General features: G+C 32.9%; 1 protein-coding gene across 4 annotated transcripts in view; it reads left to right on the top strand.

The window, feature by feature from the left end:
• Positions 1 to 16,157, top strand: part of LOC105324941 (cell death abnormality protein 1) — a 30,564-nt gene extending 14,407 nt beyond the window's left edge. For all 4 annotated transcript variants that reach the window (XM_066083692.1, XM_066083693.1, XM_066083694.1 and 1 more), the window contains 11 exons: positions 304 to 417; positions 5,476 to 5,571; positions 6,771 to 6,878; positions 7,141 to 7,290; positions 7,384 to 7,479; positions 7,904 to 8,023; positions 8,343 to 8,438; positions 14,218 to 14,331; positions 14,655 to 14,750; positions 15,274 to 15,381; positions 16,085 to 16,157. In XM_066083692.1, coding sequence (XP_065939764.1) covers positions 304 to 417; positions 5,476 to 5,571; positions 6,771 to 6,878; positions 7,141 to 7,290; positions 7,384 to 7,479; positions 7,904 to 8,023; positions 8,343 to 8,438; positions 14,218 to 14,331; positions 14,655 to 14,750; positions 15,274 to 15,381; positions 16,085 to 16,088 — 1,102 coding nt within the window. In that variant the 3' untranslated portion in view covers positions 16,089 to 16,157. The remainder of the gene's footprint in view (positions 1 to 303; positions 418 to 5,475; positions 5,572 to 6,770; positions 6,879 to 7,140; positions 7,291 to 7,383; positions 7,480 to 7,903; positions 8,024 to 8,342; positions 8,439 to 14,217; positions 14,332 to 14,654; positions 14,751 to 15,273; positions 15,382 to 16,084) is intronic.
• Positions 16,158 to 19,248: the final 3,091 nt, after the last annotated feature.

The following is a 19,248-nucleotide window of genomic DNA, read 5'->3' on the forward strand; positions in this document are numbered from 1 at the left end:
TCTTCAATAATTGCTTTCTTTCTCCCGACCAACAGATTAAAATGTTCAAAATGTATTTTTGAACGTTCTGAACTAGATAGTTTTTATGTATTTCTTTTTTCCAAATGTTTAAACAAATTAGGAAATCAATGATCTATACTTACCGTCCAAAGTTTGATTAACATGACACGTATCAAAATTACTAGTATACTGATACCTTGGACTTATTATTAATTAAAAACATGCATCATAGTAAAGACAGATTCTTAGGAGGCATTTGGTTAATGATGAAATAAACATAAATGTATTTAATGGTATTTATAGTCGTAGACAGGCCGCTCAGTGTACCACTGCTGCTGATTGCACATGCGCAGATAACCAGGTAGCTGACTGTCACCATGGACACTGTGCTTGTCACCATGACGGCGGCCATCACCCTTGAACAGGTGACGAATTAAATTTATTCTGTTCTGCAAAATATTATAAACCATGAATAAGAACGATTCTTTATAAACCAAAGCAATTACTTATTTGTTTTTTTTTTACAGATAGCCTTTTCACACCCCATTTTAATACATTGTTATCCTGTTTTTGTATTTAACACTTGGATATATAATAAAACATTCTTCTGACATATTTAATTCATATTATCATTTTTTTGTGTATTTAAGAAAATGAGATTTATTACTCATCAATAATGGCAGCAAAAATCGTATAACCTGCTTACGCAGATCATTCCCCCCCCCCCCCCCCCCAGAAATGTCGCTATCTTCATACAATGATTTTATTAAAGTCAACAGCAATCTGACAGATGCATAGATTAATACAGGCAAAGAAAATTCAAATATGCAGGAGCAATCGTGTTCCGTACATGTACAGGAATTGAAGTTTCTGAAACATTACAAAATCTTTTTTGTTCTGCAAACACGATTTTGTTTGTTCTGAATTGTCGTAAATAGAAGAATACGCATACAACGAATTGTGAATTTGTCCAGACATGTACGGCGTTGGAGAGATGATATTAAGCTCTCTATTGATCTTAATGTCGATAAAAGTACATTATGATAAAAAAAAATTACCAATGTAGAATTTTACAATTTTACAATATTTGACCAAAAATATATTGCAAAAGTTTTTTTGAAAATTAAAAATCATAAAAGCCCAAGCATGTTTTGAATTCATGACTTAAATGTACATAGTTATCGCTCTATTACATTACGTTACGCTGAAATGTAACATAAGGGGAAATAAACGAAGAAATTAAATATAAGAATTGTAATCCTTTCTTTTGAGGGATACACTGTAAGTGATAAAGGATTAACGTCCGACTTCTGAAAATTGTAATTTGTATTTTGAATTGGTATAAACTAGGTATTTGAATCCACCTGTTTAAAATAGGTTCGTTCGTATGATTTTGGGTAGCCATTTTGGGTCACCTCTAGTCGGGTAATTTATGTGTCATTTATGAATTCTTCGCGTAAATTCTTTTTTTACAATGCCAAATGAACTATATTGAATGGAATATTTAAGGAAAAATTACACATTTACACAGTTTAGTAAGGGACTCTATTTTGTGGCGGAAGGTTTTTAAGAAGAAAATAAACATTTTTCATAGCTCAGTTGATCAAGAGTACCGTAATTCAACTTTCTTACTTTCAGTGCAGACCAAATTTTCAGATAGCTTATGCATTGGGATATCTTCATGTTGTTTCTAAAAACATATTTTAACAATATTTCAATATTTCTCTCGACATATATTGCCATATTTAACTGACATTTCATAAAATTCAAGAAAAAATGAAATCCAATTTCCCCCTAAAATTAGCTTTTTAATGACATATCTCAAAATTTACATCATAGACCCATCCTTTTGGTTTCATTTTCTGAATTTGCAAGTTTCTTTGGACAAGTCTGTCATAATTTGAGAAAAAGTTTAAGACTTTTAAATAATTTTATTTCAGATTGAATCATTAATGAATAAAAATGGTGTTTTTTTTGTGCAAAAAGATCGAAATATCAATTAGGTGAAGAAATAGCAAACTTTTTTAATGATAATTTTAATTTTATTATAATGTAAATTTATATTTGATACCATGGTTCTTTTCGATAAAAAATTATAGAGGGAAAAGCGATTTAGATATACATATATTATGTGCAATTTGCACTTTCAGTGCAGAAAGCTCATATTAAATACATCGTAGCACCAAAAGGAACATATAGACCCAAACTTTTTGTTTTTAATTTTGGTTTAGCTATGTGTGTAGATGTTTAAAAAATACTTTAGAAAAAACTTCAAGACTTTTGATCGAAGGATCCAACGTCCTCAAGATATTAAAATATCATCTTGAAAAAAAATACACTGCATTAACATTATACCCACTGTTAACATTATACAAGAAAACACACAATAAAACAATACACGGTTTTTTCAGTGAATTACTGATATATGGTCTTCTAAATATTTACTCTTTATAAATAGATGTCAGATTGAAATTACATACTATGTACAGCATTAATAAAAAAGGTAAACCTGTATCATATATCATATCAATGTATCTCTCTATTGAAAACAATATGAATTGTACATGTAACTTTATATTATAAATATATTAACAAAATTAATAACCTTTAGAAAGTATAAAAGAGGACTCAATTCGAATTATCAAAATTAGTATATAAATATCGCAATTAAAAGTTATTGACTTATTGTGAACATCCAATTGTTACATCTTACAAGTGAATGTATGTGATTTAACGAAATAACAAAATCTAGCAGACATGTATTGGCCATATATGAAATGCTAATGTTGTTACATATTATTATGTTTCTCATATATTTATTAAGCACGCGTACTCTTCGATAAAAACACAGGTATCTGACGAATTACATGAAACAGATTAGAAGTACTGCTCTCAGTCTAAATAATTATGTCACAGCCGTTTAAACTTATATTATTGGTTGGACCTTGAGTCTCAGATAGTTTTTATGTCATGTGACAAATGACGTTGTTCTTATCAGATCTTGAGATCGCATTCTGAGTATTTATACCGAGCACACGTAATTTAAAATTGAAAGAACCCTAGTGAGTTGTATTCAATAGTCATGAGGATTTATCAGTTCTTGGCTGTGATCGCTGTTACAGGTTAGGATTTATTAATCAAACCCACCCGCCTTGACTTATGTTGGATTATAAGCTTCAACTAGCCGTCATTCTTTTGATATTCTTTTTGGATTTTTGTTAACTGTTGATAGGTTATTTAATGTATATCCATCTTATATATTCTCTATTATGGATAAATATGTGACTGATAGAGAAATGAGTTTCACAATATAACATAACATATGTTGTCAAATCAGTCAAATGATTTTTAAATATAGTTTATATACTTGCCTGTAAGACTCTTGAAGAAAAAAAAAACGTTTTTAGGCGTTTTTCTCGAAATCAAATATCTCTGTAATGAAATTTAAAATTTTGTCAAAGTTTGAATAGCAGAATGCAAAAAAAAAATGCACATTTTTATAGAAATTTTAATTGATTGAAAAATTAGTTTTGACTAATAAACTGTACGATTGTATATACATGTAGAGGATAAATAGGTAAGATTACATTACAAATATACAGACCTTTCATGCATGAATACTACCTAACACTTAGATGTCCCTTTCTTTGAAGGGCTTGCTGCGGCTACTGAGAGGTAAGATTTATGATCAAATGATCTTTCAAAACAGATAAACAAAACGCTTGAAAAGAGATATAAACATTAATTATAGTAATTTCATCGACGTGCAGATATATTTACACTGTACAGAACAATGAGAGATTATAGGAATTTTTATGCAACAGATTATAATACTGAACGCAAATTTGATAACCTCTCTATTATGATAAATGCCGGTCTGTAGATCACTTAAGGTTTAATGACACTTTATTCGTCAGTTCAGAGCTACGCTTTCAAACGGTCTATGAAAAAAACAACCTCATTGTTGCTCAATAACAGTGACAATGAGTGGTCTATAATAACTATGATATTGCAATAAATTATGTGACGATAAATTAATTACGATATATAAAAAAAGATAAGCTGAAAAATTATTGCGAGCCGAGAATATGCATATAGAAAATATTTCCCGAATTCCGAAATCGGCATCAAGATAAACCCACTGCATCTGTTACGGCGTATTGCTGTTTATGTTTCAAAACTTGGGCTTTGAAAATAGACAAGATGTATCCAAGATATAACTTACAACCCAAATCCAGAAGTAGATGCTGACTTTATCTACTTACGTTAAGCTGTATGATATACAAATATATTATATATTTGAATACTAGCGACATAAACCGCAGTCATCCCTAGTTGTAGTGTGAAGCATATATAGCCGTCAAAATAAGTGTTGTTATTTTGGTGTTAGATCTTGTCGATTGATACAATGTACACTGTGAGGACGGTCATCATCCCCCAAAAACAACAACCATTATCTTTGTGATCGATCGTATTAGAAATGTTGAATGTAAACAATCATAAGGTTTCACTATGTGGTCATATTCAACTGTCACGTATATTTATATGTATATTATGTAAGGCTCTTACCCATTCTTTGAGCAGAGTACCTGTAAATCATTTTTTTATTAAAGCGCTAAGCATAGCTCAGCGCTTTATTGTCGTTAGACTTCTATTTCCGGTGCAAGGAATAACTGCCCTCTATGAGCAGAAATATACATCATTTAAACTGGTTAGAGGTAAAGGGAACCAGTTATCTGGGTGACGGAAATGGCCGAGTAGATACGATTGGTTTGCGGGGCTTACGTACAGCAGCACGGGATGCTACGCAGTGATGAAAAAATATAGTGCGTATTCAGAAGCTAAAATATAGAAAAATAAAATCGATTCTTTGCAAGAAAATGTCAAAAACTGTGAAAAATTACTGTTCAAAAGGTATAATTTGTGATTTTAACATATCTTTTTTCAGGCAAGTATCCATATACAAGTCCAGCTTGTAATTCACATCATCTTAAGAAAGTAACATATATTTAAAGAAATCTGGCCTTCGATACTTTAAATTGATATTCATTAAACATAAACCAAAATTTCAATAAGGCTCATTTCCGCCTACGCTTGCACACAGTAAATTTTCTTTGAACCAAGCTAGGTTAGCGCTTTTCAGTACTTTCAGTACTTTGATTTAGTATAATGATTAATGCTTAAATGAGATTATTTAAAAAAAAAAAAAAACTAGTTTATTGCATGGATTATTTTGATAAAAACTAAATCATTCGTAATGCAACAAAACTTTTACCACAATTTTTTTTCGGATTTCCTTTAGATACAGAAAAACATTTCTCGTTTTGTTATTTTTTTGAAATAACATTATTGGTTGAGGACTTTTTCCTTCATTATATTTTGCTTCATTTTGTTTCAAAAATATTATACATAACTAGTAATCATTCTAAATTCTCTATTTACATACGCAAAATCAATTGTTAACGGTGATTTCAGACGAGCCCTCTGCCACAACGGACACCAATGTGTATGTCCTGACGGACAGAACGGCGTGTGTAACGACCAAGGACACTGTGAATGTGGAGACCACGGGTAAGATTGCCTGCCTCTTATCATAATGAGTGAGGAGTTTACGATCTCGCCTACCCAAACAACAGCGCAGAATCTTCTTCTTTCATTAGGATACAATTCAAATCAAATCTGAACCAATACTAAATCCAGAACTTTTCTTTGCCTCTGAATTAACATTCGATAAAAATTTGTTTTATATTTGGCCATCTCAATTTATGGTGCCTACTGTAATCTGAAAATAATTTCAAAGAAATATTTTACTAAGTACGTTTTATATTACATGTTAATAAATAAGTGCTTTTTGGGAGTTGATTTTAATAAACTCTCCTATGCAGTTACTCAGACAAACCGAAAGTGAAACAGTGTCTGGACCTAAGCACAAATCAACACCGCTGAATTTATTATAACATTTAGTTCTAATCAATAAATACGATGTAATGATATCTTGATCATTGTTCTTCATGGAAACTCATTTATAGATACCTTGTAAATAGGCAGATTTTAAATGGTACGAACAATTTATATATATTTTGAAGTTGCACATTTTATGTATTCCTACGCCAGAGTTCAATATAGTCTCGTTCAACCAGACGCTCGACTGTCTCCGTAAATCTCCGACAAGCATAGAGTCTCTTTTGCTTGTTGGAGATTAACGGATACAGCTGAGAGTCTGGTTGAACGAGACAAGAGTTCAATTTCGCTTGGATCCATACAATTTCTCATAACTATTTCGATTACTAATACGTAGTTTGATGGAATAATTCTTTGAATATTACACAACATGATTGATAGTGGGTTTTCACAAAATTCCCGTAGGATTAATATTATAAAAATGTGCGTAATTCAAATACTTACAGGAATTTACTTGCCATGCAAAATAACATATCGTTGATTTTAAAATAAATAACAATCGATAAAATCAACTCCCGTCAGTACTTCAGAACTTTGATTTGTAAAATGCATAATAAATGTTTCGTTTAGTTACTGTTGAAGTTGTTACCTAAATTTAGAAAACAATACAAAATAGTTTGTTCTTTGTCTAGAGTAGACAGTGAAAATTTGTTAGAAAATTGAAAAGACTACAATTTGGTCTGGCGAAGATTTTATATTAATGGAAGACTTTAACTATATCCTAGCAAACCATAGATGTGCTCAAACATTTTTGCAAAGTTTTGATTCGCAAACACCAGCAAAGGTACTGTAATTTGATTTTTTCATAGACGAAGACAATTAGACCAGTGCACTGAAGACTGCTCGTGCCCCAGTAACCAGGTACCAGAATGTCACCATGGACACTGTACTTGCCACCATGACAGCGGCCATCACCCGTAAGGATTCTTTCAACCGATATAACCTATATAGATGTTCACAAAATAACAATTTAATTTTTAGTATTCTTTGTCCACCAAATCGCTCCTTTTAAGTTTATCCCTTGCCAAAGTTGAACACAAATAATGCCAAATGAAAGGTGCTATAAATATTAGTTTTGTTGAAGTGAAATCGAGCGTATACTTATTCTAGTTGAAACAAATAGTTTACAATTAGAAACAGAGACACGATAAATAAATTGTACCGCTGATTTATTTGCAGACGTCTTCGTCAGACCACGTCATGCACCGTTGCTGATGACTGCACCTGCACTGGTGCACATGAGGTTGCTTCCTGTGACAACAGCCTGTGTCACTGTCACCATGACGGTCACCATAACAACGAGGGTAACCACCACCCGCCCCATCACCCGTGAGTAGTTTTATATCCTTCTTCTTATACCACCACATGTAAGCATTCAAACGTTTATGTGTTTACCTGTAATTGTTTTACTTGACCTTCCAGACGTGCCGTTTTCTGTAACAATAACGCCGATTGCTCCGCCCACTGTGATCCCCATAACGGAAACTGTATCAACAACGCTTGTCACTGCAGCCACCAGTACGTTGTTTTTTTTATCTACCTTTGATTTATGTTTCTGCCCCACCTACCTTCTCTACAAGCCGACGGTGGATAGATACACCACCGCATTTATGTGAAAAATCATGTTGTCTCTGAATACTAGTAACTTGATCAATTGTGCTGATTACTGTTACAATATTTGAAAGGTACTCTAAAAATCTTTATAATCTATTGTAATTGAATTCTTATATATGGTATTAAATCTTTTTATTATTTAATTTCATTAATATAATATATTATATTATATATATAATATAGTATATTAACATGCACACTTTGTATTTACGTTTATATGGATCGGTAGATTCCTCTGTCGAACATTATGTTTACTGTTACAAAATTAACTATATATTTTACTCTTGATAGCCTTCTCTATAACTCATAAATATATTTAAATTTATAGTCGTAGACAGGTAGCTCATGATCAGTGTACCACTGCTGCAGACTGCACATGCGCAGATAAACAGGTCGCCGACTGTCCCCATGGACACTGTGTTTGTCACCATGACCACGATCATCATCCGTAAGAAATACAAAGTCATCATGTGCCAAGAACCAAAAAATGTATTGTAAAAAAAAAATATTACACCTTTCATAAACATCAATGCATTCGATAAACTGGTCATTACTTCCAGCTTAATCTAAATGCACTCTAAATGATAAACAATGGATTTATTGTTTTAACATTTAACGGAAAATCATTATATATTAAGCTGTTGATATATTGTGAGCTAATTTTCGTATTTTCGCACTTACCGTAAAATATAGACTGTCACATGTCATATTTTTATCCGAGTGGTTTCAATTATATGTTACATGTACTTGAAACATTGTAATTCCAGACGAGCCTACTGCCATAACGGACACCAGTGTACTTGTCCTGACGGACAGAACGGTGTGTGTAACGACCAAGGTCACTGTGAATGTGGAGACCACGGGTAAGCTTGCTGAAGTCCTTGTTTTAACATGCAAGATAATGAGTTTATGAAAAGTTGTTTGCCTAATCCGCAGTATACTGTAACAATGACACCGATTTTTGACCAGGGTTGAAAATTTACCCGGGGGTATTTTTTCAACGTTGAATATTGAGACCAAAGGTGTTGAATAAAGACCGTAATCCGTTGAAAATTGACCCGCATCGTGGAATTTTGATCATGAAACCGGCTCAAAATTCAACAGCAAAGAAGCACAAATTAACGAATCAATATTTATAACTTGAGTCCATTTTTAAAATTAAAATTATCAGTTTCTACATATTTATTCTCTAGATTTACATGTCTATATGGGTTTTTTTTTTTGGGGGGGGGGGGGCAAAAGATCATCATTTTTTAAATTTGCGTATTATTTCTTTTAATATGTAATAACTATTTTATTCATAATCCAATAAATTTTTAGCTTATAATGCTGTTTTGTCTGATATCTATATTTAAAACATGTTTTTTCCAGAATATTTGTATTTAAGGAATAAGGAATCATTTTTTGAGTATTATGAGGTGATAATTTTTGTCGGGGCGTGATCAAATCCAATAAAGCGCAAAGGGCTTTATGATAGATTTGATCACGCCCCGACTGAAATTATTACCTTATAATATTCAAAGAATGATTCCTCATTACTTATATTAATATAATTTAAACCATTGTACGATTAAATATTTAATTATAAATAAACAAACCCCGCTGGCGCCTCAATATGGCGTCACTTGAAGTTATGGGTTTTATAGTACAAAATCGATACGTAGTGTTAACACAGGCAAAGACACTGGAAAATGTAAATATACATGGTTACACGTTAAACTATTAAATTCAGTAAAACTCCTTTCTTAAATTAGCTGGACAAGTCTACAACTATAAATAATTTATTAAAAATTACAATACCTCATGTTGTTTAATTTTGGTTTTGCATTCTCCCAGTAAATTGAAACTTTGATATTGTTCATTGTAAATTTTCTGGGTGGGTGTAAATACAAAATTTACAGTATGTCGATTTGTGATTTTTGTGTTTGCACCCACTCAGTTTGTTAAAACTGGGATTATCTGAATTTTGTATTCACACACCAATAACAGTTTATAAAATTATGATGAGCCAACATGTACTCTTTCATGAACAATGCTGTATTAACTATATATCTTGATAGCCGATATTATTTAAGTATTGTATTTGTGCCGTTATGATAGCTTCGGAAGTAACCAGATATAATCAAATCGATAATTTCTCTAGGCATAAACAATTCTGCTTCATGGAATCTGTAGCAAGTAAGCGACCCAATTTTTTGTACAGAATGACGAAAAAATAATTTCGCTTAGTAGTTTCTAAATTGCTTTGATTACAAAACTTTAACATAAAACTAACACTAATTGTTTTTGTCATTATAAATTTGTAAATTGTATTTTTTAAAAATAAAAATACATGTATGTAGTAGAAGATCATACAACAGCGTTGGAGTTGACCTTCCTATCACAGGCACCTACATTATTAATTAAAATTAAACGTTTTATATTGAAATTTAAATGGATTGGATAACAACATAGCCTATGTAAACTCTGTCAAACATACAAAGCCAAGAAGTGGTGGTATAAAATAACCTATGGTCATAGTATATATTATTACTTGTTTACAGAATATTTTTTAATATCGTGTATATAAGACAAGGAATACAGTAAAACTCGGTTATAGCGAAGTCCTAGGGACCAATGGAATTACATCGTTATATCCGTAATTCGCTATATCCGTATAACGAATTTGTAATTATATCTATAGCGAATTCACTATGTACATATTTTCTTTCAACAGACAATAAATTTTAAAATAAAAACACATTACTTTGATACCTTTAATAATTGGATTGTGAATTGAAAAAATATGGAAATTAATTCATTTAAACTATATTGTTAAATATTAATGGTAGTGCAAACGTTTTTAAACTGTTAAGAAATTCGTTATAAATGTGTTAAATTTCGTTATTTTTCACCTCTACGGGACTCAAAATCAGTTCTCTATATCCGTAAATTCGTTATATCTGAATTCGTTATAACCGTAAAATTTTGCAAAGATTTGTTAAGAATTTTACAGGGGATTAAGAAAAACTTCGCTATATCCAATAATTCGCTATATCCGTGTTCGTACTAAACGAGTTTTACTGTACTTGGATATTAAATAATTATCTGAACATTTACCATATATGATTGCAAGACATATTGGTGGTAGACATGTTCATCCACACCTACATAACAAACATATCACCTTCATTTATACTTGCAGAGATACAACATAAGAATGAGATATTCATGATCCATCCCATTGGAAAAGAACAGTAAATAAAAGGGAACTAAATGATAAGTAAATATATATGTATAATACTTAAATAGGCTTAAACAGTGTAACTTAAGAGAATCAAAAACGCTTGGGAGCTCTAATATAGCTATAGACATGGGACCAATTTTACAATTTTATTTATATCAAAAATCAGAACAGCGCTTCTCTTTTTTGAGTGTATTTTGGACATAAAAAAAATCATAATTCCTTCAGATTCAGACCCTTTGTATAAACATCGACTCTCATCAATTAACAAATCCTTAAATAAGTAAGTTTTTTATTTAGATAACTATAGATTGTCCTCCATGGAGGTCTTAGTCTCGCCTGTTTTAATTAGTAAAACTCCCTCGAACTATAAAAAGCCATTAGGAATAACCACTATTTTGCTTCAGTCTTCAAGCAGACAATTCGTTTTAGCTCACCTGAAGTTTTTGTAAGCTATTGGTATATTTTGTTTTGAAGGTTTTTGAAATTTTCGTTTGTGCATGAAGATTATTCCATTATTTACATGAATACGGACAAAGCTATTGTAATAAATAGTCCGATATAGTGTTAGACAGGAAAAAAAGTCATTCGACCTAAGATGATATGCATGTTCAGTTGGAAAAAAATTAATTGAGTTAAATCTAACATGCATTTTGGTGCTAAACCATTTAAAATCTTGTATAATAGAATTAGTTTATGTTTATCCCTTCGAGATTGTAAGGTTTTCAAACCAAGCTCACTATATAAAATGATGTTTAAGCAATTCAAAGTTTTCCATGATAAGTTGCCCCACACAACATTACCCCATCCCAATCTAGGTCTGATAAAAGCCGAACTTTATCAAGTGTTTTTCTATCAATTGTATACTTGAGTAATCTCATTTTATTCTTTTTGAATGCCTTTTCATATATAACATTACAATGTTTATATTAACCATACTGCACCTGTACATGTAGCTAGATGCAAGCCTACTTTTTAAAATTCCTTTTTTGTAGTATAATTTAATGATAAACCCGACTAGCCCGTTTCATTCCGAATAAAACGGTTATCTTCAAAGCTTTATTTACATAGTATTGTAATAATAAATGGATATCATATTTTCAGTCTCAAAATTGAATAATTAATCGGACATATCAACCAACAATAAATCCGCCACGTCCTCATTTGTATCGGACTGTATGAAAATTTTAAATTTTAAAACTGAAACTTTCAAATATGTGTATGACTGTACATTTAAACCGTATAGAGTAAGTTCCAGTTCAGATCCCAACAGGATCAATTTTCAACGTGTCGAGGTCATCAAAGTTAAGAAAAAAAAATCATACCGTTGAAAAAATACCTCGGGTATGAATTTCACGATCTTGGTCTCAATTGTCAACGTTGAAAAATGACACCTTGGGTCAATATTCAACGTTGAAAAATGACCCCCGGGTCAATTTTCAACCCGGGTCAATATTCTTCGTTACACCTGCCCTGAATAGATACACCACCGCATTTGTGTGAAAAATCATGTTGTTTCTGAATACTAGTTACTTGATCAGTTGTGCAGATTACTTTTACAATATTTGAAAGGTACTATAAGAATCTTTATAATCTATTGTAATTGAATTCTTATATATTACTAGACTTTGACCCGTGCATGCACGGGTTGGTATTGCATATATCGGACATTTACGAAATAGATACATTGACGCACCGTATTATTGACATTTACATAACCGAGCTTTAACCCACCATCATGCTGCTATAAATTTCACTACACTCTGCTTAGCTAGATTAATCTATAGTCTGTCACAAGTTATTGCTGCCATCACCTTTTGGTGATTTTTAATAAAAATACACATACCTGTGAAAGAAGTACAGATGAAATCGATAAAAAGGGAAAATATCCTAGATAACTTCATTGACAAATTATCGTTTTTCACTCATAAAAGTTTACAGGAACGAAAACAAATTTCTTACGGAGATTTATAATGGGAAATGTTTACATCTTATCTCCATTCTGAAGTAGTCGGGACACCTCGCGCAATTTTTCAACGTTATCATCAGGGCTTAATAATGGCTGATGCAATGCAAAATCTTCGTAGACTTTCTATTTTGGGATGTGTATTGAAACCTGAAGCGGTAGTGGGGGCGTTTCTAAACAGATAATCTGGACATTTTTCATATTAGTGGATGAACGTAGTTTGAGCATAAAGGTATTTATTATTATCAAAATATCAAGCAAAAAGTGGTGGAAGCAAAAACTCGGGACAGAGTATAACTGTGTCTCGGTACAGGCCTTCACCACAGTTAAAATGCCACCCATATACACCTGATTATACCCGTAATTTAGCAGAAAATTGCAGAATCACTACGCAACGATATTGGAGAAAATTAATGAAGTTGCATTGAAAATAATAGTGAAATTATTTGTAACAAACCATTTTGAGGCTGTAAATACCGTTCATCTAAAAATTTAATTCATATTATTGAAGAATTCAACACTTTTTCACGGTTTTTACTCGATTCAAGCTGACATTCGTAACTCTCGGGATTTTCCTAGTAAATTCACTGTGTTAGAGTTATCTCCCGTATTTTCTTTGATGAACAAAATATACATGTAACAAATTTCCAATGAAAATTTACGTATTTGTATTATCGTTTCTGAGTTTATCCACTTTATACAAAGCATCCCGCTTAATGTAATGCGCATGCACAAGATTGTAAAATCCAAAAAATCCAGATGATTTCCGGAATTATTCTAGGAATTTTCATTAATTATTAATTAGTAAAGCTTGATTGAGAAAAAATAAAAAAAATTGGTAATCTTCGATCGATGATGTTTGAAATATATAAAACAAAAGACAGCACTCTCCCGATTTATCGGTATTGAAGCCGAAAAAATCGAGTCTATTATTTTAATATAGTAGTATAGATATTAAATATTATTATTATTTAATTTCATTGTATCATATAATATATTATATTAAAGTAGATCCAGTGTTCTGTGATGTCACACTTTTTTGTAAAACTTTAAATTCTTTAAAAATTGTGCAAGATTAATTAAAATTAAACAAGAAAAACAAATTTCTGCCAACAAGATTTTACTTTTAACAACAAAAAAAAATACATTTTTCTTATGCTAAAATATGCTTTAGTTAATGTTTATCTGGCATCTCAAAAAGTGTGATGACATGTATATTTTTTCTAACAATTGATGATATTTAAGTCAATTAAGTCGAAATCAGTTCGGTTTTTCAACTTTCCTCAGAGAATTTTACGAGTATGGAGCAACCTTAACATGCACACTTTGTATTTACGTTAATATGGATCGGTAAATTCCTCTGTCAAACATTATGTTTACTGTTACAAAATCAACTGTGTTTTTTACTCTTGATAACCTTCTCTATAACTCATAAACATATTCAAATTTATAGTCCTAGACAGGTAGCTCAGTGTACCACTGCTGCTGATTGCACATGCGCAGAAAATCAGGTCCCTGACTGTCCCCATGGACACTGTGTTTGTCACCATGACCACGATCATCATCCGTAAGAAATACAAAGTCATCATGTGTCAAAAACAAGAAAATGTATTGTAAAAAAAAATTAAAATTAAACCTCTCATATACATCACAGTATTAAATAAATTGGTCAATACTTCCAGCTTAATACAAATGCACTTTAAATGATAATCAATGGATTTAATGTTTTTACATTTAACGGAAAATCATTATATATTAAGCTGTTGATATACTGTGAACTAAATTTCTTATTGGGTATTTTCGCACTTACCGTAAAATATAGGCTGTCATATGTCATATTTTTATCCGAGCGATTTCAATTATATGTTACTTGAAACATTGTAATTTCAGACGAGCCCTCTGCCATAACGGACACCAGTGTACCTGTCCCACAGGACATAACGGCGTGTGTAATGACCAAGGACACTGTGAGTGTGGAGACCACGGGTAAGCTTGCTAAAGTCCTTGTTTTAAGCCTTCTCTAACAACCATGGCAGAACCTGCATCAACAACGCGAGTCATTGCAGCCACCAATGCGTATTTTATCTACCATTGATGAAGACCACCTCACAATAGTTGTTTAATATTTTATTTTATTCCTGACTTATGATATGTTTAATGAAAAGCTCGAGCATGATAATGGTTTTTTTTGTATGAAAATCTATTTTATTTCTTTTAAAAAAAATTGAAAAAGCAATGCTACATATAAACCACTCGAAAGTATAAACACTGACTATAAAAAAATTAAAGGAGTGTCTTAAAAATGATCCGTAAACTGCTAATTATTGTCAACAAATTATTATAAAAGCTCATATACGTAAAACCAAATAACATTGCAGTTTTAAGACTAAATATCCAAAACTTAATTGTTGACCATCTAGCCTTCGTAAAAAAAATGTATGCTTCAAATTACATTTACTATGATTCTTAAATTTATTTACGACTTTGATTGATTTATTTGTAATCGTAGACAGGTAGCTCAGTGTACCACTGCTGCTGACTGCACATGCGCAGATAATCAGGTCGCCGACTGTCCCCATGGACACTGTGTTTGTCACCATGACCACGGTCATCATCCGTAAGAAATACAAAGTCATCATGTGTCAAAAACAAGATAATGTATTGTAAAATGTTATCATACCTTTCATATATGCATAAGTATATGTTAGATTGGTCATTTTTTCCAGCTAAATTTTAAGGTACTTTAAATGACTAAAAATAATTTTATTGTTTTAACTTTTACCATAAAATTATTATCAATGAAGCAATTGATATACTGTAAACTATGTTCTATAAATTATTGTCGTACTAATCGTAAAATGCTGAATACAGGGAAATATTTGCCCGAATTCAAATTTGTTCTTCCATTTGTCTCTTGTCAGTTGGCGAATTGAGCAGATTACAATATCTCAAATTACATTTCTTTACACACAATTGTATTTGGGCAATTCAAGACGGGATGGAACTGTTTCCAACTGTTTGTTGTAATGCAGCCACCATTGCGTATATTGACCCCCTTTGTTTTATAGACAACCTCACAAAACTTGTTTTATCCCTCCAAAGATTTTCTGACTTATGATATTTTCATGTAAAGTCTAAGCACTATAAAAATGTTTTGTTTTATTAACAGATCTATGTTACTTGATTTTTAAAAATATTGAAAAACAGTGATCCATAAAAACTGCCCCAAAGTATGAGCAATGCCTATGGAGAATTTAAAGACACGTCATATAAACCTTTAAATTAACAACTGAATGAATCTGAATTGTTTTATTTTACAGATAGTGTATTAGCATCATTGTTGTCCTGGATACATATCATGGATATATATTAAAATATTACTGTATAAAAACAGCGTGTTATTTATTGAACAATTTGTTCCAATGACTTTACTTAAGTCAACGGCAATCGGTCATATGCATAGGTTAATACTAGTTAATAAAGATTAAATATGCGAGAGGAATTATGTAACGTGCATAAATGTTCTGACATGTAATATCTAACACATAACATATAAACGCTATTGTTTCAACATTAAATGCTTATTTGGGGATATCGTTGTTCCAATGCCTTGCAGACAAATCGAAAACCGCAGGTTACCGTGATATGATAATTTGTATACCATAATATTATGAGATGTTATGCTCACTGAAGCGCAAGTTTACTTAGACTTCCCGAAGATTATTTTCTCTTTCTTTGGTTCTAAGCAGTTTTAACAAGTCCTTCTTAGAATTTTAAATAAGGTAGTATGAGTCGATATCCTTCTGTTTCGTTTTGCATTGACAAGTCGATTTGAAAATGTGTTTTGCAAGACCAACTGACCCACATCTGTTCTGTCTAACTGAAAACATTCCCGTCAGAAGAGAAACAAAGGCTGGACGCATGTTCATCATATGTATTTAAAATGAGTGTTTGGCGGCATAGATTTAAAGGTTGCCGACAATATACAGTACCGATCAAACCAAACCTAACAGAAAAGTAACCCCCAATAAAAGCCTGCGTTTACATTCAAGGTTTACTTCAGGTTTACTAGAGTGGACTCAGAGTAAACCCAAAGTAAACCCTGAGTCGACACGGAGAGTAAACCCCGATCAGAAGTATACCCCTGAAAGCAGACGATACATGTGTATTCGGAATATACAGGTACAAGGGGCAGAATTTACAGGCAGTAAGATGGTAAGATAAAGAACGGGTCTGTTTCACACTTCAGTGCGTACAGTTTACCCCAAACGCAATTCCCGAGTAAACCCAAAGTAAACCCGGAGTTGACCCACATGTTCAAAAAGCAGATCCAGATCGGTACTGTAATGGTGTGATTGGGCATAACTTGGTGCATATACCAACAAATAACAACCACAGGAACACAACAGATAAATCCACCAGTCTGCATCTAAATAATACCAAATCTTTTGCAGGAAAGGCTTTATCCCTCTGTAAACATATCACTGGGAAATGCGTCGATATTTTGGATATCACTGAAACCTGGACCTACGGTACATGTACCGATCAGAACCAACCCTGGGTATACTTTCTGGGTTTACTTTAGGTTTACTTGAGTGGACCAAGAGTAAACCTAAAGTAAACCCAGAATGGACATGGAGAATAAACCCAGTCAGAAGTACACCCTAGAAAGCAGACTCTAACTGTGTATTCGATATATACCAGGGACATGATTTACAGGCAGAAGGGTAGAAAGTTAAAAGACGGCTCTGCATCACACTTCAGTGCGTACAGTTGACCTCAAAAGCATTTTCCAAGTGAACCCAAACGAAACCCAGAGTAAACTCAAAGTATACCCCGACTGGACCAAAATTTTCAAAAAGCAAACCCAGAGTACACCCCAAGTAAACCCAAAAGTAAATCCAGGGTTTATTTTGGGTTTACTCTGGTGTTAGGTTGGCTCTGATCGGTACTGTGATGATGTGAATGAGCAGAACTTGGTGCATATACTAACTAATAACAATTAACCATAGGATTACAATAGATAAATCCACCAGTCTGCATCTGATTAATACCAGAATTAATACCACTGTTGCAGAAAAGGCTATATCCCATTGTAGACATATCACTGAGAAATGCGTCGATATTTTAGATAGCACTGAAACCTACATGTACGTCTAAAGGGGCGTCCGTTTTTGTAATCAGGGCCCCGTCGATATCACATGTACCTCTCAACCAGAATTCAAATATTTGCAATTTGCACGGTTAGACTAAATAAAAACCATCCTGTCACTCTAATGTTAATTTTCTCCCATCTGACAATATGTAGATGTCCCCACTCACATAGCTGGACATACTCTAGTCCTACTGTTCACAAGAGATGGCCCCATGTACCCACTGCTAAAGTTAATCTCTGTGACTGATTTAGGAATAGTAGACCACTATGTTGTTAGGTGCCAAGGTTCCCTACATATGGTAAACAAAACTCGACTGGCAAGGCTATTGAAGCAAATCCCTGTAGAAATATTAGCACATCAGCTAAGAGAATCGCTGTCTTCTATTACAGAGTGGAGCAATGTCAACAATCTGTTATCAGATTTTGACTTCAGAGCAAAAGAAATTCTGGACAACATAGCACCCCTTCAAACCATCAGCATCAAAGGTGGCTCCCTTAAATCGCAGTGACTTTATCCATAAAGCCAAGCCCGTAAAGACAAGAACTCAGGCCTGGATGTACATAGATAGATACTTAAAGAACTGTAGTGCACATGATCAACTCAATAAAATCCCGCTTATATCAGGAAAAACTCACAATAGCGGACAGTAAAGAAACGTTTACAGTATTTAACAGTCTCTTGATATATGATGCAGAGACTCCCTTACCATCGCGTACCAGTGATCAGACCCTTTTCGACGATTTTGTAAACTTCTTTCACAACAAAGTTCAGAAGAACAGACATGGTCTGATTAAGTTTAATTCCCATGACCATACAACCTCTCCAGACCTTGCCGACCCGGTGCCTAAACCTGGTTCCTTAAAGGTCCAGACAATGAAAGAAATGGACAAGGTCAACAAGAGGTGGGCCAGCAAGACCTGTTCACTTGATGCCATTCCTACAGCGCTCTTGAAGAACAGCTCCATTTTTCCTATAGTGCTTCCGATTATTACTGACCTGATGAATGCATCAGTCTCAACTGGAATCTTTCCAGATAAGCTGAAACGTGCATATGTTACTCCACGATTGAAAAGGACTGACTTGATACAAACACTTTTCGTGACTCTATACCAGTCTTAAATACCCCGTTTTCCACCAAGGTCATCGAGCCTGTTGTTGCACAACAACTCAAAAACCACCTCCCATAGATTGTCGGTATGATAATCTGCAGTCAACATACATACATAGTAAGGTACCAGCACCGAGACATCCATTCAATTAATAAAAGCAAAGAGAATTTTGGATGAAGGTGACGCAGTACTCTTAGTCCTTCTTCACCGAAGTGCCGC

Source organism: Magallana gigas, chromosome 5 (assembly GCF_963853765.1).
Source record: "Magallana gigas chromosome 5, xbMagGiga1.1, whole genome shotgun sequence".
Classification (NCBI taxonomy): domain Eukaryota; kingdom Metazoa; phylum Mollusca; class Bivalvia; order Ostreida; family Ostreidae; genus Magallana; species Magallana gigas.